This window comes from Phodopus roborovskii, unplaced genomic scaffold (genome assembly GCF_943737965.1).
Source record: "Phodopus roborovskii unplaced genomic scaffold, PHOROB, whole genome shotgun sequence".
NCBI lineage: Eukaryota > Metazoa > Chordata > Mammalia > Rodentia > Cricetidae > Phodopus > Phodopus roborovskii.
Window position 1 is genome coordinate 52,301,031 of NW_026126511.1, and position 20,050 is coordinate 52,321,080.

At 47.4% G+C, this 20,050-nt stretch overlaps 1 protein-coding gene across 1 annotated transcript in view; it reads right to left on the bottom strand.

Annotated features, from left to right (window-relative positions):
- Positions 1-569: 569 nt before the first annotated feature.
- Spata13 (spermatogenesis associated 13) overlaps positions 570-20,050 on the bottom strand; it is a 122,766-nt gene continuing 103,285 nt past the window's right edge. Inside the window, exons 5-13 of the mRNA XM_051195573.1 lie at positions 19,633-19,769; positions 18,280-18,459; positions 17,767-17,952; positions 15,390-15,569; positions 13,726-13,958; positions 11,350-11,479; positions 8,612-8,984; positions 5,885-5,959; positions 570-4,189 (exon numbers count right to left, since the gene is read on the bottom strand). Coding sequence (XP_051051530.1) covers positions 4,014-4,189; positions 5,885-5,959; positions 8,612-8,984; positions 11,350-11,479; positions 13,726-13,958; positions 15,390-15,569; positions 17,767-17,952; positions 18,280-18,459; positions 19,633-19,769 — 1,670 coding nt within the window. The 3' untranslated portion in view covers positions 570-4,013. The remainder of the gene's footprint in view (positions 4,190-5,884; positions 5,960-8,611; positions 8,985-11,349; positions 11,480-13,725; positions 13,959-15,389; positions 15,570-17,766; positions 17,953-18,279; positions 18,460-19,632; positions 19,770-20,050) is intronic.

Here is a 20,050-nt window from a genome sequence, read left to right on the forward strand (position 1 = left end):
ACTCCATCATTCATGGGAAACTGCTGCAATAGATTTGGCCTTCTGGGGACAGGCTGTCACTCAGTGGTAGGGGGCCTTGACCTTGAAGGTGGGGAGGGGGAGGGGGTTGTGAGGCAATTCCCTGTTCTAGCCAAACCCACAAAAGGGTAACAAAAACACCCAAACTGTCACTTCCCTCTGGCTCCTGTATTTCTCTAATGGCTTTGGAAGTCCAGTGTCCCGCTCTCCATCCCCTCAAGAGCCTTTGCTCAACACCCACCCAGTGATTCCCTCCCACCCAGCAGGATTGAGTATTGAGGAAGAAGTACCAGGGTCAGGACAATCAAGGATCTGAAAGCTCCAGCACTTGCAGCCTATGAAGAATTTCTTTCTTTCTTTTTGGCTTAGGTTGACCTTGAACCCCTTATTGTAGCCTCCACCTCCCATCTGCTAGGATTACCAATATGTGCTTCCACACCCAATTTTATACAGTGCTGAGAATCAAACACAGGGCTCTGTGCATGTCCCACCCCAGCTCTTTTTGTATAATGTGTCTGTCTTACTTTACTATGAAGAGGCATCACTAGAAACAGTGTGGCAAATTATTTTAATATACAGATACAAAATGACAAATAGAGATTCACAGCATTTACAAGAAATCAAATAACTATTAAAAAAACAACAACAATAACAAAAAACCCTTCATTTAGCAAAAATGCACGTCTTGTACACGTCCTATTTCAGGGTCAAGGCCGACTCACCATCTCAGGGACAGCACTTGACTTACACAGACGCCAGCACCCCGATATGGGTTAGTTATCACCAACAGAATAGCCAAGAAGCTCAGTCAGCAAGTCATGCTCAGTGGGCACCAATATGTACACAAAGAAATGGACCAACTATTAAATTACAGAAGCTGCTCAAAGTATTTTCTAAATATAAATGGCAATGCCTAGGAGAACATAAAGGCAATAATGAAGTGGGATGGCTAAGCAAATTTACATACATTATATACGTTGATTTCCCCCCTCTAAGACTAGCTAGAAGTTTCTACCTATTTTGTCCTATGTCTTTCGAACTCCCCTTTCCATGGCTCCTGAGAAGAAGTCATTTGTGGGCACTCTGTACCCAGCATCCTGGCTTTGAGCGGCTTTGAAGACATTGACTCACTTCTTGGCACTGGCTTGAAGGACACTTCTGCTTTTCCTATCCGTGATGAAGCCACAATGTGGAAGCTGTGGCTGGAAACAGGACTGATGTGTCCTAGGAAACATTCAGGTACAGATCTCCACATGTACATGATGCTGGATTGCTGGAGCTTACAAAAAGATTTCCATTGTGAACCGAATTTCCAGTTAAATACATTTTTGCTTTGTGTGTAAGAACAGCAACGTAGGATGTGGAATCATTCTTGAATGGCTTGGATATTAAAAGGCACAGTATTTAGAGATGGCATTCCATACTGGTGACAGTTCTCACCTGCAGAAGCAGAACTACCATTCGGAGAGGGGAATCGGAACAGATGACGCATCTAAGAGGTGGCATCTCTTAAGAGCCTCGACTCACTGTCTGCCACTCTCCTTTACTTCTTGGACAGAGCCTGGAATGCTCCTTCTTTCTCTAGACTTTCAAGTATTATTTACGACCACACTCTTCACCTACCATGTGGTGGCTATACATATAGGTATAATCTAAACCAGGTAGGCCTTCTCAACTCTATCAACAGAGCTGACAAATTCTGGACCACTAAAGACAGAACAAATGAAATCATTAAAATTGAAATCACTAGTCTTTTTTGGCCCATTCAGGGAGAGGGAGGGAATGTTGTTTGTGAGCATCAGACTCCATTTGGGCAACAGCTTTTCTTTTTTTTTTCCTTCAAAATAGAGCACATGCCTTAAACCAAGAAGGAGGTTTGGAAAACTGAATGTAATATTAACTCAAGATCTTCGACTTTTTGTAGAACTCAGTATTTGGTAATAAAATTTATACAGACATACAGATTTTTTTTTTTTTTTTTTTACAAAGTCAAAGGCTAGTATAGCTTTTAAAAACACATTAGTTTTCAAACTCACCCAGAAATCCCAAATAAGATTCATCTGGACAGACATTTGGTCAAACACGTCTTATACTGTATAAAATTGCCTGGGGCCAGCCCAGGTCTTGAACGTGACTCAATGCAAACACATCCTGATGTTAGGGATTGTTAGCAGGTCTCAGGAGGTAGGTGGGAGCCGGAAGTTAGGGCAGCTGGGAACTACATTAGGACTGGTCACAGACTCAATGTATTACTTCTTCACTGTCGTTAGTTGTAACAGCAAATGAATTCTGCAGTGAGACTCAAGTTGAACCCTCAGTGAAAATGAACAGGACCGAAAGACTCTCTTCACTTCCTTAAAAGCAATTTTCATATTAACAACACAGCACTGCTGCACATACACAGTGTAGCAGAGAAAGCACACTTAGTATAATTTCCAAATATATCATTGCATTCTATTAGTAAAAAACAAAAACAACCTGTCAGTTATATAAATGCAGCTACGCTAAGGCATGTATCTAAGTGTTCCCTCTCTCTCACTCTCTCTTACACACACACACACACACACACACACACACTGAACACCATGCACTGAACAGTTCTGTGCACTGAATCACTTCATGACACATAGAAATAGCTGTGAGGCCACTGACCACAATCCCCAGCAGTGCTGTGGCTAATCCCACGCCCAGGGTCAAGGTTATTTGCTGTGAAGTCACTTGCTTCAGCATAGCTCTACATATGGGGACAGAGTAGAGGAACTGTGCTGATGGACCAAACCTTCATCTCTAACACTGCAGACGTGTTTGTTCTTAAGCAAGGGCTGATGAGAGAGGAGAACCTTGCAGGAACAGCACCCAAGAACACACATGTCCAAAAGAAACCATGAGCTGCATAGCAGGACCCCTGCCTGGCCAGCTCACTGTGTAGATTCAAATGTAGAACCAGTCTTCCTTAGATCTAGTTAAAGGCATTTTCAATAAACTCCACAACATCAACAAAGGGGGCTTACTCTCTGCAGGTGTCAGCCCCTGTGGCCTTTATTAACAGACAGCTTTCTCAGAGCTAAGGAGTCATCAAAACCAATCTCCAGCGGGCACAGTCATGCTCGGCTCTTTCAGGGTCATGTGACAGAGGTGTCTCCACCGTCTTACTGATGAAGACCTGACAAATGGCTGCTGAAGATGCACAGGTCCATATTATCATGTTACCAAACCTGCAAGAATTCTCGCATCGCCACTGTTTCTGTGAATGGACGCTTGCTTCTTAGGTTGTGACCTCTGCTTGAATCGGTCAGAGAGACAAACGAGTTGGCAGTGCCCTCCCCACTGGCCAGGAAAGCAGCACTGCTTTGAGGATGCTATATGTCCCACGTTGCCAAGGTGATAGGTGCCTCCCGTCTCTCCCTAGTTTGTGAGTAAGGAACCTTCCAAGATGAAACTTACACTCTTGCTTGGCACCTGCTACACCTTGGGGAACTGTGGGTGCCTGCCCAGCAGCTCTAGGTCCTTCATTGTCTCTCCCAGGCCTGACCTGACCCAGGCCATCCTATGGCTGCCAACATCCTATCAATCTCCGTCAATGAGTTCCTTAAGATCAAACACAGAAGCCACCCTTACTGCAGTTGCTCCCAGGGGACTGAAAGGCTCTTGGTACTGTCCGGAACTGCAGTGGGAGTGGGGCCATCAGTGGCAAAATCTCAGGGTCACCAAGTCAGCAGTCCCCATGCAGAGAGAGACCCTGGTCTTTGCATCCTGGCCAGCCGAGGGTGCACCTTGGCTTCCGGTGTGGGACAGTGCAGTGTTTCATGGCCCCCTCCTCCTTGCCACAAGGGCACTGGCATCTCTCAAGATCAGAGGTGAGTCCTATTCCTTCTTTTTTATTGATTCCCAAAAGAAGTGTTCAGTCCCGAGCAAGAGGCCATGCCTGGACACCACACTGAAGAGACAAAACTGGCCTTCCTCCCACAGTAGCTCAGGGGCACACTGAGTGAGGCTCACTTCCTGAAGGGGGTGAGTTTGTGAAAGGTGTGCCAGAAGAGTGACGGCTTCCTCTTGGGCTCAGCCAAGGCAAAGACTTGCTGCTGTGGGATGCTGGTAGGCACCGTGATGTGGCGCTGGTGAACAGGCGGCAGGCTCTGGTGGGGTGGGGCCACGGGGCAGCTGCTGTAGCCTAATTCAGGAAGGACAAACAAACACACTAATCATTAAAAGCCACACTGGGACTCAAAATACTTAGCTGATTCACAGAAATCAGAAGGACATCTAGTAACTGTCCTAAGAAACAAGGCTTTTAGATACTCCATATGGGGCCAGCAAGGGTTACGTCATGAAGCCTACCCGAAACTTCACAGGGAGGAAGCCCAGGGGATGAAGGAGATCACCTTCCACCACAAGGGAGGTCAGTGAAGACTCAGAACCGGACTCCTGGTGTGGAAGCAGTGACATGCTCAGACCAAGCCCTGGAGCCAGCATTCCCTTGACTCAAATGCTACTCCACACTTACTGACCATGAGTATTTGGAGCGAGATTCTTTGATTTCTCTATGCCTACTCTCGAAAATGGGAGTAGCAGTACCAGGATCTCATGAGAATAAATGAAGTAAGATTCATTGGCACTATCTACTTTGGGGAGGCATTGAGTGTGAGCACTAGGACCCTGATGTCCCCTGGCCATGAATGTTTCCGGGTCACCACCAAGTTACTTCTGGTGAGGAAGCACTCTACAAGAGGCCCAGCGTCTTCTCGTCCACAGACACACTGGATGTCAAGATCCCCCCCCCTCCCCCTCACTGGGATGTGGCACACCGTGTTGTGGAATGTGGCTTTGACTAGGAAAGATGTGTTCCATTGTTTATGCTGTGGGCTATTCCTGTAACTGTGTAATGGTGTGTTCCATTTGTTTATGCTGCATTTGTTTAATTATGTAAAGATGTGCTGTATTTGTTTCACCTTGCCTGTCTAAGGCACCTGTTTGGTCTAGTACAGAGATGAATGGCCAATAGCTAGGCAGAGAGACAGAAAGAGAGAGACAGAGACAGAGAGAGGCAGAGAGACAGAGAGAGACAGAGACAGAGAGACACAGAGAAAGGGGAGAGAGAGAGAGAGAGAGGAATAAATAGGAGATTTAGGCTTGAAGAGGAAGTAGAAGAGAGGACAAGGGAAATGCTCAGGCCCAGCCAATAGCTAGCAGAGAGAGAAGAAATAAACAGGAGGAGAAATCTAGGCTCAAAGCGAGAAGTAGAAGAAAAGGGAGGATGAAGTAGAAAGAGAGGGAGGCGCCCACACCCAGTCAGGCAGCTGCCGGCCGGCCGGCTGGCCAGGAGAAGCAGTTTAAGTGTGATATATAGAAGGAAGGAAAGGAAAAAGCCCCAAGGCTAAAGGTAGACAGAGAGAAGCAGGTTAACTTAGGTGCTAGCCAGAAAGGTGCCTAAGCTAGGCCAAGCATTCATAACTAACAATAAGTCTGTGTCAGGATTTGAGAAGTGCTTGCTTCTCAACAAGAAAAAGCTTGGTATGCAGTCACGTATATATGGCCAGCACTTCCTTGTTGGAGATTCCTCCTCAAAGACACAGGGGCTCACTTGAATGGCGGTCCAGTGGTACCAGACTCATCCCTCCAGGGATGTGAGGAGCAGAGGGCACTGGCTGGGCTAGGAGGCTCGAAGGCCTCTGTTGCTGTCTGAGGTATTACATGCACCTGCATCCAGACCTAAAAGAGACTCTCCGCCCCTGTCAATGTGGGCCTGTTCCTCGAGTGTTCCTGGCTTTTCCTCTCCACCCAGGGCTGGGAAAAGTTCTTTGTGGTCACCGTCTCCATGTCATCACAAGGTCCATGGGAAGGAGACGAGGCCTTCGAGGAATCTTACCTTTAGATTTCCCATGTCCAGCCTTCTGAGCATTCAACATGGCGAGTTTCTTTTGATTTTCTGGGATTTCCATTCCTGGATTTGGAAACAGAGGTGGTGAGACCCCAGAGAACATTCTCAAGACAAACTGTGCACCACATACACTTGCATTCTCTACTAGAGCAAAGGGCCCTGAGAAGCGAGGGAAAGGGGAATGCTGGGAGTATCACCAGGGACCCCACAATGACCTCTGACCCCAGGTGTGTGACATGAGTTGTTATTGTCACGGGACACAGACCCTTGGTGTCTCAAGACAGACACTCAGGGCAGTGTCCACATGAGAATCACTAATTGCAGGTCTAAAACATGACACTCTGGAAAGAGAACCCAAGGCACAGAGGCCAGGGCTGCTGCTCACATGTGCCAGAGCTCTGTGGGGCGAGATTCTGCTTGCCTGCAGCCTGGCTCTGCAGTGGGGACAGACATGCTGCCTACACATGGCGGGGTAACTAGGTAAATAAGAGCTGGACCGGGAAAGAGGACAGAGAGACAAACGGGAACAGAAGCAGGGGTTGGGGGGTGACTGCTCCTTCCGGGGTGGGAGGTCAGGAGCCATGCTCCACGGTGGCTGCAGCTTGAGGTGACTCTTGTCTCTGTCTTGGATACACTCTCTACCTCGGTTGGCTCTGCTTCCCTGGCTTTATGCAGTCACATACACAATGTCTGTCTGACTGTCAGAGTCTCCTTCCCACCCACACCCACACAGAGACTGTCTTGCTCCAGGCAGAGCCTGAGGACCTGTCCTCACTGGTCCCCAGCTATGGGAGCCCACAAAGCAAAGGACACTCAGAAGCTGAAGAACAGAGTTGAAAGTGTTTAGGATGCTGGCGATCAACATGAACCCCCAGGGGAATGAGTGCAAGCAATCCGACTCAGTACTTCTAGACACACCAGACAGTGTGAACGACTGAGCAAGCTGGAAGCTGCTGATGCCACCTTCTCACATTTTAGTAACAAACTACCTGCACACTTCTGAGAAGGATTTCATGACAAGCTTTATTGCATCAGAGTCTGCTGGTCAGCAGCCAACACATGGCAGCTACTGGGGTTCCGATTTTCTTGGGTCTAAAGGACAGCCATACAGAGTAGAAGTTTCTACCTGGAGGCTGGGAGCTGCATGCCCTCAAATTTCTCTGAGCTCTGGAGGCCTCTGAAGAAATTCTTACTTTTAATGGCAAGATAGCCTGATGGATTTCTAAGTGCTCTCAACACAGAATCCCAGGACACTTCTTCTATTTCCAATAGAAATATGGCCAAGTCTGGAGCTGGTGGTTTGATACAGAAAACATAAAGACCACCCTTAAAGCCCCTTGGGCTCTGTAGCAGCAGGGCAATACATGCCCAGATACATGATCCTTGAGATCTGGGCAACACAGCCGTTTCTCACCCATCTTATCCCTGTGCAGCCCTGGTCTCTGGGCACCATAGCTCACATTTGACCGTGTGGGTGGGTGGCTCTGGAGTGTGGGCCGGGATAGACACTGAGAGCTGTGCTGATTGATGCCACACGGCAACTGCCTTCTCACAAGATCATGCAATGAAAAGATAAGAAGTTGGGATGACACACCAAAGTACAGGTAAAGTTCCCCTTATCTGAAACGCGTGGAACCAGAACATGCCACACTTTAGATTTTCTAGTATTTCACATACAACGTGGTGATGAGACCAAAGTCTAAACACAGGACTCAGTCATGTTTCAAAGACACCTTACACACAGCCTGAAAGTAACTCCGAACTGTACTTCTGGGACACCTGTATTTTAACTGGGTCCCTCACATGATGTTAAGGTATAGTTCTTCCACATCGATTTGGGGATCACAGTACAAGTCCACTACTGAATACCAGAAGCATGAGCTTACTCTGACATGTGGTACAGGTTCTACAGATGCCACAGATGGGAGGAAGCATGGGAGAAACCGGGTGTGAACTGACCCAGGCAGTGAGGCGAACTTAGAGTGTTTTACAACAGTGCTGGTAAAGGGGAAGCCTTGGCAATAAGCTGGCATTTCTGGGCTAGAAAGACGACCACTCAGGACTACGTAAAGAGTGCATGCTGTACAAGTATGAAGCCCTGAGTTCAAGTATCCAGTGCTCATGTAAAAAGCTGGTGCACTCATGTGTGCACCTACAATCGTAATGCTGTGGGGGATTGAGACGGGATTGCTGGGCCCTGCTGGCTGCCAGCCTAGCTCCAGGTTTAGTAAGACCCACTGCAAGTGAATAAGGCAGACAGACAATGATATAGCAGGACACTAGATGTCCTCTTCTGACCACATGCCTCACCCCTCCAGAAACAAATACACCACACACACACACTCACATGCAACATGAATAAATACGTGAAGAAAATAACGAGAATTATCTGATGTGTCTACTGGTTGGGTGAAGGGTATGTATGTACCACCACCAAATGGTCAGTCCCTGGGACCACACCAAGCTGGGCCATCCTATAAATAAGCATACCTTAGGGGGTATGGGACCATCTATAAAGTGTAAATAAAGGTAATAAGCACACTCTAGGAGGTTAGGGGCCATCTGTAAAGTGTGAGTAAAGGTAATAAGCACATTCTAGGTTAGGAGGCATCTCTACTATTGCTCCCCATAGCACATGGCTACAGCCCTGTTCATGGATTTGGCTCTTGAGGGAGCAACTGAGCAGAGGAGGTGGAGTAGGCTGCAGGGACTCACCCATCTGCTGGTCCTCCTGTACCCGCTGCCTCTCGTCTGCGTAGGCCTGCAGCCACCTCGCCTTGTCTTCTTGCTTTCTGGCGCAGAACAGGTGCACCTCATCTGTGGCTCTGCTGACCAGTTTGAAGGCATTCCGCATGCTGAGGTTCCAGTCTTTGTCCCGCCCATCCTCCACATCCACAAGCTCCACCTCGTCCATGTCCATGCGGCCCTTGTAGTAGAGCATGTCCCTGCGCAGCAGGTCCTTCTTGCAGGACACCAGCTGGTGGTCGAACAGGAAGAAGATCCGCTGCTGGCTCTTACCCTGCCTGGTGATTTTGGTCAGTTCCCCCGAATGAATCAACTCGGAGCTTCGCTCTAGAATGTCCAGGCCCTAGGAGACACAATTACACTGTGAGTTTTCTAAGCCAAATTGTTTCTAGTAGTAGAGACACAGAAGGGGCCTCTGATACAGTCTTCCTATAATAATCCAGTTCCCTAAGTCCAGGCATTGCTGCCCTACACACAGGCAGGTAGGGCCTCAAAGGCCATACAGACCCTGACTTCCTGGATCCCTTGTCCTGAAATACCTCTTTGCTGCTCTTTATTTCCTATCTCTGTTACTTGAAGTGTCTTTCTGATCTAAAAAAAAAAAAAAAAAAAAAAAAAAACACACACACACACAAAAACAAAAACCAAAAACCATGCTACAGTAACTGAATCCAGACATCTGCATCGGGAACCAATAAACCCTGACTTTGTCAGAATAAGAGAGAAGCAGAGGTTTCATTGTATAGGGATGTGGTATGACTGACTCTTACGGCTCCTGAATCAGGTGTATACCCACTCCCTGGAGTAGCTAGCTTAGGGTCCTGGAAAAAAAAGACCAGACTGCCAGTAGGAAATTCATAAATTCTGCTGAAATGATCTAATGTTTGATTATTTCTAATGTTAGAACACAACATTCTGAATGTTAGAATCTAAGGTTGGAAAGGAAAACTCCCTTTTATAATATCTTGAGTGGATGGATGCCAATGTCACCCTAAAAAATTCGATATGAACCCTGACTTCATTAAAAATCTTCATTTCCCCCTAATCCCAATAATGCACAGCATGTTTTGGAAGCAAAAGTGCTTACTCCAAAGTATTTCTTCTATTTCCTATCCTAGAGCAATTCTGTGCCCCAGGCTCTTCATTTAAAAAACAAGGGACCATACAGCGATGACAGAGGTATGCTCAGGGCTCCTGGGAAAGAGCTGCCTTCAGCTGTCCTCGCTCTCATAACTTCGGCTGATTCCTGCCCTCTCACACCACCCCTTCTCTGTCCGTGAAAGCCAGTTCTGACCAGCTGGTAGATGTAGGTGAACCTTACCTGGTTCATCAGCAATCTAGGTTGCTCTAGCTTGTGCTTAGCTGCTATGGTTCTCAGTGCAGGTGACCAGCTTAGGCACACACAACCACTCTCTAGCTCTGCCACTCTCTAGCTATGTGGCCTTGGACAAGGTACTTACAATCTTCAGGGCCTTTCCTTTACTCCACGGGTTAAATAGGTGCCCACTTCTAAGGGTCATTGAGAGGATTCACTGAGTTCATAAATGTAATTAGTAGTGAACACAGTAGGGGAAATGCATACTGTGAGTGTGTGTGTGTGTGTGCGCGTATGCATGTGTTCCTGCACACACGTGTAAATATGGGTTAATATACCAATTGGGCCATTTCTATGGGACTTAGCAGGTATGGTTGTTTGTACTATTACATAAATATTACATAATATACATAATGATCATGTAGCCTAAAAAGTAATATTTTCTTCCTTAATTTTTCCTTTTTTTTTTTTTTTTTTTTTTTTTTCTCCTTTCTTTCTTTTTTTGGTTTTTCAAGATAGGGTTTCTCTGTATTGCTTTGGAGCCTGTCCTGGAACTAGCTCTGTAGACCAGGCTGGCCTTGAACTCACAGAGATCTGCCTGCCTCTGCCTCCAGAGTACAGGGATTAAAGGCGTGCACCACCAATGCCCAGTGGTTCCCATGCTCCTATGACTGTGTTCTATGGCTGGGTGGGAACTGTGCCCTTGCTTTGGTGGAGCTGGTTCTCCTTATCAGGGGATTAGATGCTAAAAAATATATTAATGACTTTTAAAAATCATTTTTAAGCTGGATGGTACTGGTGCACACCTTCAATCCCAGCACTAGGAAGGCAGAGGCAGGTGGACATCTATGAGTTGGAGGATAGCTAGAGTTACACAGAGAAGCCCTGTCTCAAAACAAACAAAAAACCTCAAAAAAACAATTAATTTTTTTTATCTTATTTTATCTATCACGTGTACACAGGATATGTGTATGGGCATGGGTGTATCACAGTGCCTATTTTATCTATCTATCTATCTATCTATCTATCTATCTATCTATCTATCTATCTATCTACCATGGTACACAGGACATATGTATGTATGTATGAGCATGGGTGTGTCACAGTGCCTATTCTATCTATCTGTCTATCATGTGTGCACAGGACATATGTATGTATGGGTGTGAGTGTGTCATAGTGCCTATGTGGAGGTTGAAGGACAACTTTCAGGGTTCAGCTTTCTCCTTTTTACCATGTGTGCCATCTCACCTACTCAGACTTTATTTCTTTGTAAGCACTGTGTAAAAATAAGGGAACTGACATTTAGACTCAGACTTCCTTCAAAAGTATGTTATCACGAGGTCCATGGTGCAGGAGCTGTGGGCCACACTGTGCGTGTGTGAGTGCCACTCACCTCCCAGCCTACGATGGACACCTGCCAGCGGGCAATCTTGTCGATACTCTCCAGCTTGCGTTTGCGTTCATTGATCAAGCAGGCCACATTCTTCATGGCCTCATAAGCTGCCTTTATATTGTTGTAATCGCTGCAAAATGGGAAGAGTTCATTTTAATTGCAAGACATGCAACTCACAAAGGACGGACAGAATAATGTGCTCTCTTCCAGATCCATATGCTAATAGTGTAGACAAGGCATTGAGTAAGAGCCATTGTTCCCAATGAATAGACCACAGTCTGCACAGGTTAAGTGAGCTGAGGGGACACAATTCACAATTCTTTTGGAATAAGAACGTTGTCATTCATTTCCCAGAAATTGCCATGAATGAAAGTAAATGCCACAGAAACCAAGTGTTAGTCATAGCAACTAATTTTCATTAGTACAGAAACTGTCTTTATTTCTGCTTTGATTACAACATAACTAGTTCTGCTATATAAAGCTGCTTAAAAACCACTAGCAGTTTTGAAAGTAATTATCTGCATCAAGTCTCATCTTTTACTTGTTCAGGAAGGGACACAAGAGGCCATGAGCAACAAAGTATGATGGTCTTCCAGCAGCCCCCCAGCCCACACCTCTGAGACTGTTACATTTTGAAAACCCTAAAATCATCGTGTCTATTGTAAGAATGGGTTATATTCAGGTTTTACTCAGCAGAAGTGATTTGGGTCTGGTTTCCAGGCTGGGCCACTTGAGCTCATGTGGTGACACAGCCGGGACCTTGGCAGGCCGAGTTAGAATTCTCCTGAACAGCTTGAGAACAGAAGCTGTGAACCAGACATGGAAGAACTTGACTCCTGAGAAGTCCGCAGGATCATCCAAAAGCAGGCCCTGACTCCAGAGGCCTGTTCTCGAGGCACGGCAGGATGGGAAACAGACATGACATGGAACTGCCAAGATGTGGAAGCCCCCCCCCCCCCCCGCAAGAAAAGGAACAATGTTTTTGCTAAAAGCTCCCAAAAGCAGCAAATCTAGGGGGTTTTGTCACTTCTTTTTTCTAAAATCCCCACCCAATCCCTGTTTTACTTTAACAGAAAAAGAGAGTCCCGATGTCATTCTGTTTTGAACATTTTTCAAAGCTGATTCTGGTGGTGCATGCTTGTCATCCCAGCACACGAGATGCTAGGACAGGAGGATCAAGAGTTTGAGGCTAGCCTGGGTTACACAATGAGTCCTGACACACAGACACACATTGGAACAAGTGTGATAGTGCATGCCTATAATCCTAGCACTTATACCTTGCCTCAAAAATAATAAAATAAATAATAGGTGAGAAACAATCGAAGTCTGCAAATGCTCATTGGAAATGCTCAGTCTCCAAAGAGAAAAGTCAGGTAGCCGAGAGATGGTTCAGTGAATGGAGGTATGTGCTATGCAAGCCTGTGACCTGAGTTCAGTGCCTGGAACCCAGGTAAAGTGGCAAAAGGGAGGACTGACTCCACAAATTTCCCTCTGCCCTCCACATGTGTGATGTGGCATGCAGGTAGCATCCCCAAGATAAAGTGTTAAGAACATTTTAAACGGTGAAGCTCCCTCTTAGGGAGTGTGTATGTGGTGTGGTCACAGCTGCCCACCTTGGAAAGCAGAACACAGCCATTCCATGTTTCCAGAAGGCTTTGCTTTGCTTCTCAGTTCCCTTATTTATTTCTTCCCAAATCATTACTATGATGTCTTTCATTTATGATTTGTTAACTTCTACAAATTGAGGTTCTCCTGACTTGCTTATTTTTCTCCACTAAGCTCTTTTGATTTCCATATACACATGTAGAGATACAGTTCTGACCATAGTTTCAGGTACCCCCTGGTGTCTAGAAACATATCCCCCAAGAATAAAGGGGACTACTGTAGTCATGTCTGTCTATTTCTTTTAAAAATTAAAAACTGATTTACCACTAAACAACTACAAAGGGATATTAACATAATATTTGTAGATTATGCCAAATAATAACTAAGTGAAACTCCTTGTGCAGCCTGGTGTGATGTGCTTGGCTATAACCCTGGCACCCAGTAAACAGGATCAAAAAATCCAAATGCAAAACTAAATCAAACTGTAACAACAACAAAACCAACCCTCACCAAATCTCCAGGCACTCACAAAACCAGCCTAAGAATTCTTCTGGTTTTGTTTTTCTCAGTATCACAGTGTCTTCACAGACCTTGTAAACTTCTGTGAACTTCTTCCATGAAGCTAAGTGGCAGAGTGGCGATGCTACCACACCAGCACCAGCACCACCAGCACCAATACCAGCGCCACCACCACCAGTGCCACCATCACTTGTGCCAGCATCAGGCTGGCCGGGGTCCATTCTCCTGGCACCTGGGCGGCCTTTGGCTTACCTGTGCTCCTGTGTGGTGTACTTGAGCAGCTCAGCCAGCTGCAGCGGGTATTTGCAGATCTTCTGCACAGGCGTGAGGAGGAAGCCGTCCAAGGCGATGTCAATCATTTGCTGGAGCAGGCGACAGGCCTCGAAGAAGTGCCGGTACTTGCTCTGCTTCATGAGGTTGGACAGCTCCACACAGGCACCCGGGTGGTTGTTGCAGTACTCCGAGTAGATGGCAAAGCCCTCTTGCTGGAAGGGAAGGCAGCCTCATCAGTCAGTGGCTCATGACACTCCTAGAGAAGAGGGAGGATAGGCCAAGACCCCAAGGGCAATCCATGCTTGGCAGTGGCTTTCCACAGGAAGATCATTTGTGGGTGGTAGATAACTGGGTTCTCTTTAAGGGTGCTGGAGGGATTGGAGACCCCTGCCACCTGTGCTCACCAGCTCCTAGCCTGAGCTGATACAGAAGAGGGGAGAAGCAATGCTCTGAGACCTGGCTCTCCATCCTGGTCGGCTTCCTTCCACTGATAAACTGCCTTGGAGGTACCATGTGCTGCTGGCTAACCCTTGGGCCTGGCTTCCACATGGCACCCTTCTCCAACCGAAAGGCTCTGCCCACTTCCCTTTTTGCAGACTTCTTTTTCTAAGGTGCAGCCACACTGCTGCCCTCCTCACGCTGCCCACTTTCCCGGGCTTGGAGCTACACTCTTTCCTCTGCCCACTGTTCCTCAAGACTGGGTGGACACCGCTTCAGGAGCCCCGTCACTGGGTTCAATCCCACATCCCTGGTCGCCGCCTTTCCTTGAGCTTCAGCTGCTGGGCCATGCACTCCCAGCTGCCCTTCCTTCCTGCTTCCGCCAGCACGCCAGGCAGGCCTGGCTGAGCTTGAATGCCGCAGGTCTCCCACCAAGCCCCCATGCTAACCCCACCCCATCTGCTAACTCTATGACACAGGTGCTGGAAGCCGCTGCTTTTTCTTTGTTGGCACAACCAGCCTTGCCAGGCTTCCCTTGAAAATACCCTCTTTAGTGAGTCTCCTTTTCCTTGGCTTCTGGGCTGCCACCTGCAGGGCTGACCATGGCAGTGACTGCTATAGGACTCTCCTGCAACTGAGGAGACTCACCAGCCTGCTCTTTTCCTACCTCTGCTCACCTCCAAAGCCTCTCCTGAGCTCCTCACCTAAGGCCTAAGCTGCTCTGGCCACACAGGTCTTCAGTGTCTCAAAGATGCCTGGTCCCCAGGGACCCATTCCTGCTTGCTTCCCTTTGGAACCAGCACACTCAGCAATTGAAGGCCTATCCTCCCCTCCAGCTCTAGCCCCCTGCATCTAGAAAACCACTGGGTCCAGCACCCAGGCAGGGAGAGGCTATGGCTGCCACTGTTAGCATTACTTGAACGATTCTCTAAGTACAGAAATAAAATCCCCCCAAATCTTTTATTGTCAGCTATAGTCAGTCTGAACAGTAAGCATCAGTAATTCCTGTCACCACCAGAGGTTATGTACCATCTGCCTATGAGCATGTGACCCTGCGTCACTCGCTCTCTGGGGAAGGAAAATCCTATCTACCTAGAGACGGTACGCGGCGAGCCAAGGGGAGAACCCTCTGGACTGTTCTCAATCGAGGCGCCTCTCTATGCTATTGTCTGACCGGATGTGAGTAAGGAGGAACAGTGCCATACGTGTTGAAGGAAGCAGGATCCTATTTCACTTGAGTGAGGTTCCTCTTTGTTGTACTGTTTCTCAAGGTCTTTCAGAAACTTTCTTTGGAATTTGTAAATGTCTTCAATGTTTCCAAAAATAGTGGCTAGCTGCGCAACCGTGAACATGCCCGTGTGCTTACGACACTGTCGGATATAACCCTGCAAAGTACAAAAGCAAACAGTTTAGAGATATCTCAGCAATATAGCTTGTTGTTGCTGTTTCCGTTTGTGTTTTGGCCCAATGCCATGGTCTTGGGCTGAATTTTATTTTATTATTTTATTTTCAGGATAAGTTCTCACTATGTAGCTCAGGCTGGTCTTAAACCCACAATCCTCCTGTATGCTGGGATGACACATGTGTGGCACTATTTCCAAGTTGGAGTGGATTTTAATTAGAGAAAATTATTTTCCTTTATCTGTGGGGCCCTTATGGGACAATCATATGTCTATACCTAAAATTCACCATAAATATTTCAAAAACATCCTGGGCGGTTGGTGGTGCACACCTTTAATCCCAGTACTCAGGAGGCAGAGGCAGGCGGATCTCTGTGAGTTCAAGTCCAGCCTGGTCTACAGAGCCAGTTCCAGGACAGTCACCAAAGCTACACAGAGAAACCCTATCTCAAAAAATAAAACAAAAAGTAACTAAAAAAAAAAAAAAAAAAAAAACCAAAGCAAGAAGTGTCGTATGGCTGATTTCAACACTACGACGTGTGTCGTGTATGCGCATTTGTAATTGTTTGTGGGGTCAGAGGATAATCTTGGGTGACCTTCCTGAGGCACTGTCCTTTTGTTTGAGACAAAGTCCTTACTGGTCTGGAACTCTCAAAGCAGACTAGGCTAGCTGATCCAAGAGCCCCAGGGATCCACTTGTCCCCACCTACTTACTGCCAGGATTATAGATGTGTGCCCACATCTGGTGTCATATTGCTTCATTTCTAGATTCTAACTTTCCAGGCCAGGGAGATGGAGAGGTCAGTGTGTGAAGGCTTGCTGTCAAGCCTGATAACCTGAGCCAGTGTGGTTTTGGTCTGTTAAATCACAGCAAAGAACCAAGAACATTCTCATCAAGGACTCCATTATGGCCTGCTTTCATTATACAGCTTGAGTCTGTACTTCTTTAATCTGAGTCCTTCTATAAGGGCTAGCTGCTACTTCTCTATGCACATTATCAGGACTGGGTCAGTTAGTGGCCCAGGAAGGAAAGGCAACATATGCACGTTAACAATTCCCTCCCAAGGAGCATCACATACTTAAATAGAATAAACTGACCATTTTGTATATAATAAACCACTGCCTTCTTTACATGCGTGGCAAAATGTGTGTGCATGCATGTGTTGTACAGTGGGTAGACTTGCCCATTCAGGTACATATGACCTCCACCACTCCTCCACTTTTTTTTTTTTTTTTTTTTTTTTTTTTTTTTTTTGGAGACAGGGCCTCTCACTACTGGGGCTCACAGTTTTGGCTAGATTGGTTGGTTAGAGAGGCCCTGGGATCTGTCCATCTCTGCCTCCCAGTGCTGGGGTTACAGATGCATGCTGCCATACCTAGCTTTTATGTGGCTGCTGAGGATCCAAACTCAGGTCCTCATGGATGTGCACAAGTAATGCACCCCACCCACTAAATCACTCTATTCTTGTAAAAATTTTAAGAGAATACAACACTGGAAAGGTTCAGAGTCCAAGATGAGGGGCACACTGTCTGCCAACCCTGCCTCTTAACTTCAAGGCTCAGTTTCCTCATCTGCAATAAGCAACTAAGAGGACGTGTGTCCAGGGAGAAGGATGTGAGGAGCCGAGCTGAGTCAGGTAATGGGACCATCCATGGACGGGGCTTGGCAATGCTTAGGCGGAAGCTGTGACTCTTCTGAAACGTCCCTCTGAAGACACTGTTCACCACATATGTGTATAGACAAGTGGTGAGCCATGGCAGGGAGGCAACTGGTTCATCCATGACAGAACAAGCTGTCCTGACCGAAGCGCATCTCCAGCACTGAGTGATCACACCTGGATGAGTAGCACTGACATCAGCAACTAGAGAGACACAGCTCACCTGATCTGCGAACTGACAACCAGTTTGGAGGGAGCAGCCTGGCAGCCTCGAATCTACTAAGTCAGACTTCTGAATAACAGCTGGACATGGTGGCCCGTGTCCATAATCGCAGGAATGGCCACACAGTCACACTCCATCCCCCGACTCCCCCACTGCAGAAAGTCTACCAATTATCATGGAAAAGGTGACAGCAACATCACCAAAGAGGACCACATTCCCATCTGTGCAGAAACGATTGGGCATCCTGCCTAGAATCTGACGAGATGCGTGCGGTAGGAGGCCACCTCTGACTGGCACTTACCTCACAGATGTCCTTGAGGTGCTTGATGTATACTCGCTCGGTGTTCATGATCTCCTGGATGACGTTGGTGCGCATCTGCTGCTGGCTCTCGGCGTGCTTGTGGCGGGCCTTGCTGGTGTCCTCGTCCTGCTCTTCCCCAGGGGAGCTGCTGCAGCTCTCGGGCAGCTCCTCCTGATTGACTCGAAGCTGCAGGCCACACATAGGAGGCAGGTGGCTTAGGGAAGAGGGAGTGGTAGCAGAAGCAAAAAGCAAAGACCTCCCTGGCTCTGCCCTCTGCGTCATTATCGAGTCATGGTAAGTGTCCATGGGCAGTAGCAATGCCAAGGAGGTTGTTTGCTTTCATTGCTATTCTCACTGTAATCACCTGTTTCCCGCAGGTCTGTCTGGCTCGTCTGGGATACTAAACACGAAGGCAGAAGAACTGGGCCTGGTGAAGGCTGAGACCTGCTTCAACCGCTTCTGAAGCCCCTGTCCCACGAACACCCCTGGAAACACAGAGTGAGCACCACTTACCCTAACAAAGCTTGCAGGGAACCAGGCCTCTTTGTCTTCATTCCGGCCCCACCACCAGTCTTTGTTAGAGGCTTCCAGGACCTGGATGACATCCCCAGCCTTGAAGCCCAGTTCCTGGTCGTCCATGGTCACATGGTCCCACAGTGCTTCTGCACAGACCACGCTGCCATCGCTGATGAGCTGGAATGGAGATGGAAGAACATGCTTAGCATCCAGCCATGGGGGGCAGACACATGCTAGGCGAGCTTTCTCAGGGCGACCTGCCACCTTCTACTTTGTCTGGAAAGACTCGTGCTGGCCCGGTAAACTGGTTATATGAAATCAACCGAGGCAAACAGTATCGGGTAAGTGTATGGGACCTGCTCTTAAAGGGAAACTCAGATCAACTTTAAAAAGGTGCACATACATGCCGGGTGTGGTGACACATGTCTGTATTCCCAGTATGTAGGAGTTTGAGGCAAGAGGATCCCAAGTTCAAGGCCAGGCTGGGTCATACATACAGCAAGGCTATCTCAAAGCACAATAGTATACAGAAGCCCTTGACTGACAGTGGGGTCACATCCATCATGGTAAGTCACCCGAGTCAAACAGAGCACACATTTACTCCACCACACCTAGTAACCCTATGTCAGTGCTTACTTATCCTTTTGTAGTGTGGCCCAGAACACTCCTTTCTAACAGCCCACCTAACAGCAAGGACATCGCACAATGAAGTGCTGAGTATCACCTGAGTACTAAATTGAAAGCGAGAACAGAATAGCCGTCTTATACTGCTTTAAAAAAAAAAAAAAAAAAAGTCACCAAAAGGGGAGGAGGGTTAATGTAGCGTAGCAGGAAAACAGCACCACCTGACTGTGAATATGAAACACATGGTCAATTCTAGCTCTGCCATAGCAAATCATTTCACTCTTTTCTCTGCAGCTTTGGGGATAGAACCCAGAGCCCTGTGCACTCCGTGACTGAACTGTCCTGCAGGGTCTTCATAAGCTGACCAAGGAGGCAGGCCTTGAACTCGAGCCTCCTGCCTTAGCTTTCATAGCGGGCATCACAAGCACATCAGGCCCACCGTAGTTTCCTGTCCTTTCCTCAGGGTGTTGTGAAAATGCAGACAAGTGTTTTCCATTTACATTAGCAGCTGTGAGACTCACCTGAGATGATGAAAGCTTCTAGAAAGCTGAAACGCTAGCCCTGAAGACCAGCAGCCCCTTACCTTAGTGCTTACGGGGGTGACTGCCATGAAGGCGCAAAGCTGTTTTACAGGCACGTCCCTGGACCACGGGAGAAACCCAGCTAGCTTCAGGATATGCTGAGAACTTGAGAATGGACTATCGGGTACACAAGGGAGTGCAGTACCTCATTGATGGCCAGCTGCTCCCCGCCCGGCTGCAGGTACCGAGGGTTGGCCTGGCAGAGCTCTTCATAGCTGAAGTCTTCCTCACTACCGTTGTCATCCACTAAGGCCGAAGACTCTGCACCTCCATCTGAAGAGACTGCCGGGGAAACGTCAGAGATACATGTTTTAAAGGAAGCGGGCATGGCGGCTCACACTCACATAGCAGCACTCAAGAGGCAGAGGTAGAGGAACCACAGCAAGTCTGAAGACACAATGAATTCCAGACTGGGGTTACAGGGCAAGGTACAGTTAACAACAACCAACTTATATACAGGGCAAACCACGTGGCCCCGGTAACGCTCCTCAAGGAAATGGTCGTTTTCTCTCACCCAGAGTAGGGACGTGTTAGGAAATCCCCACTGAAACCCTAACCCCGAG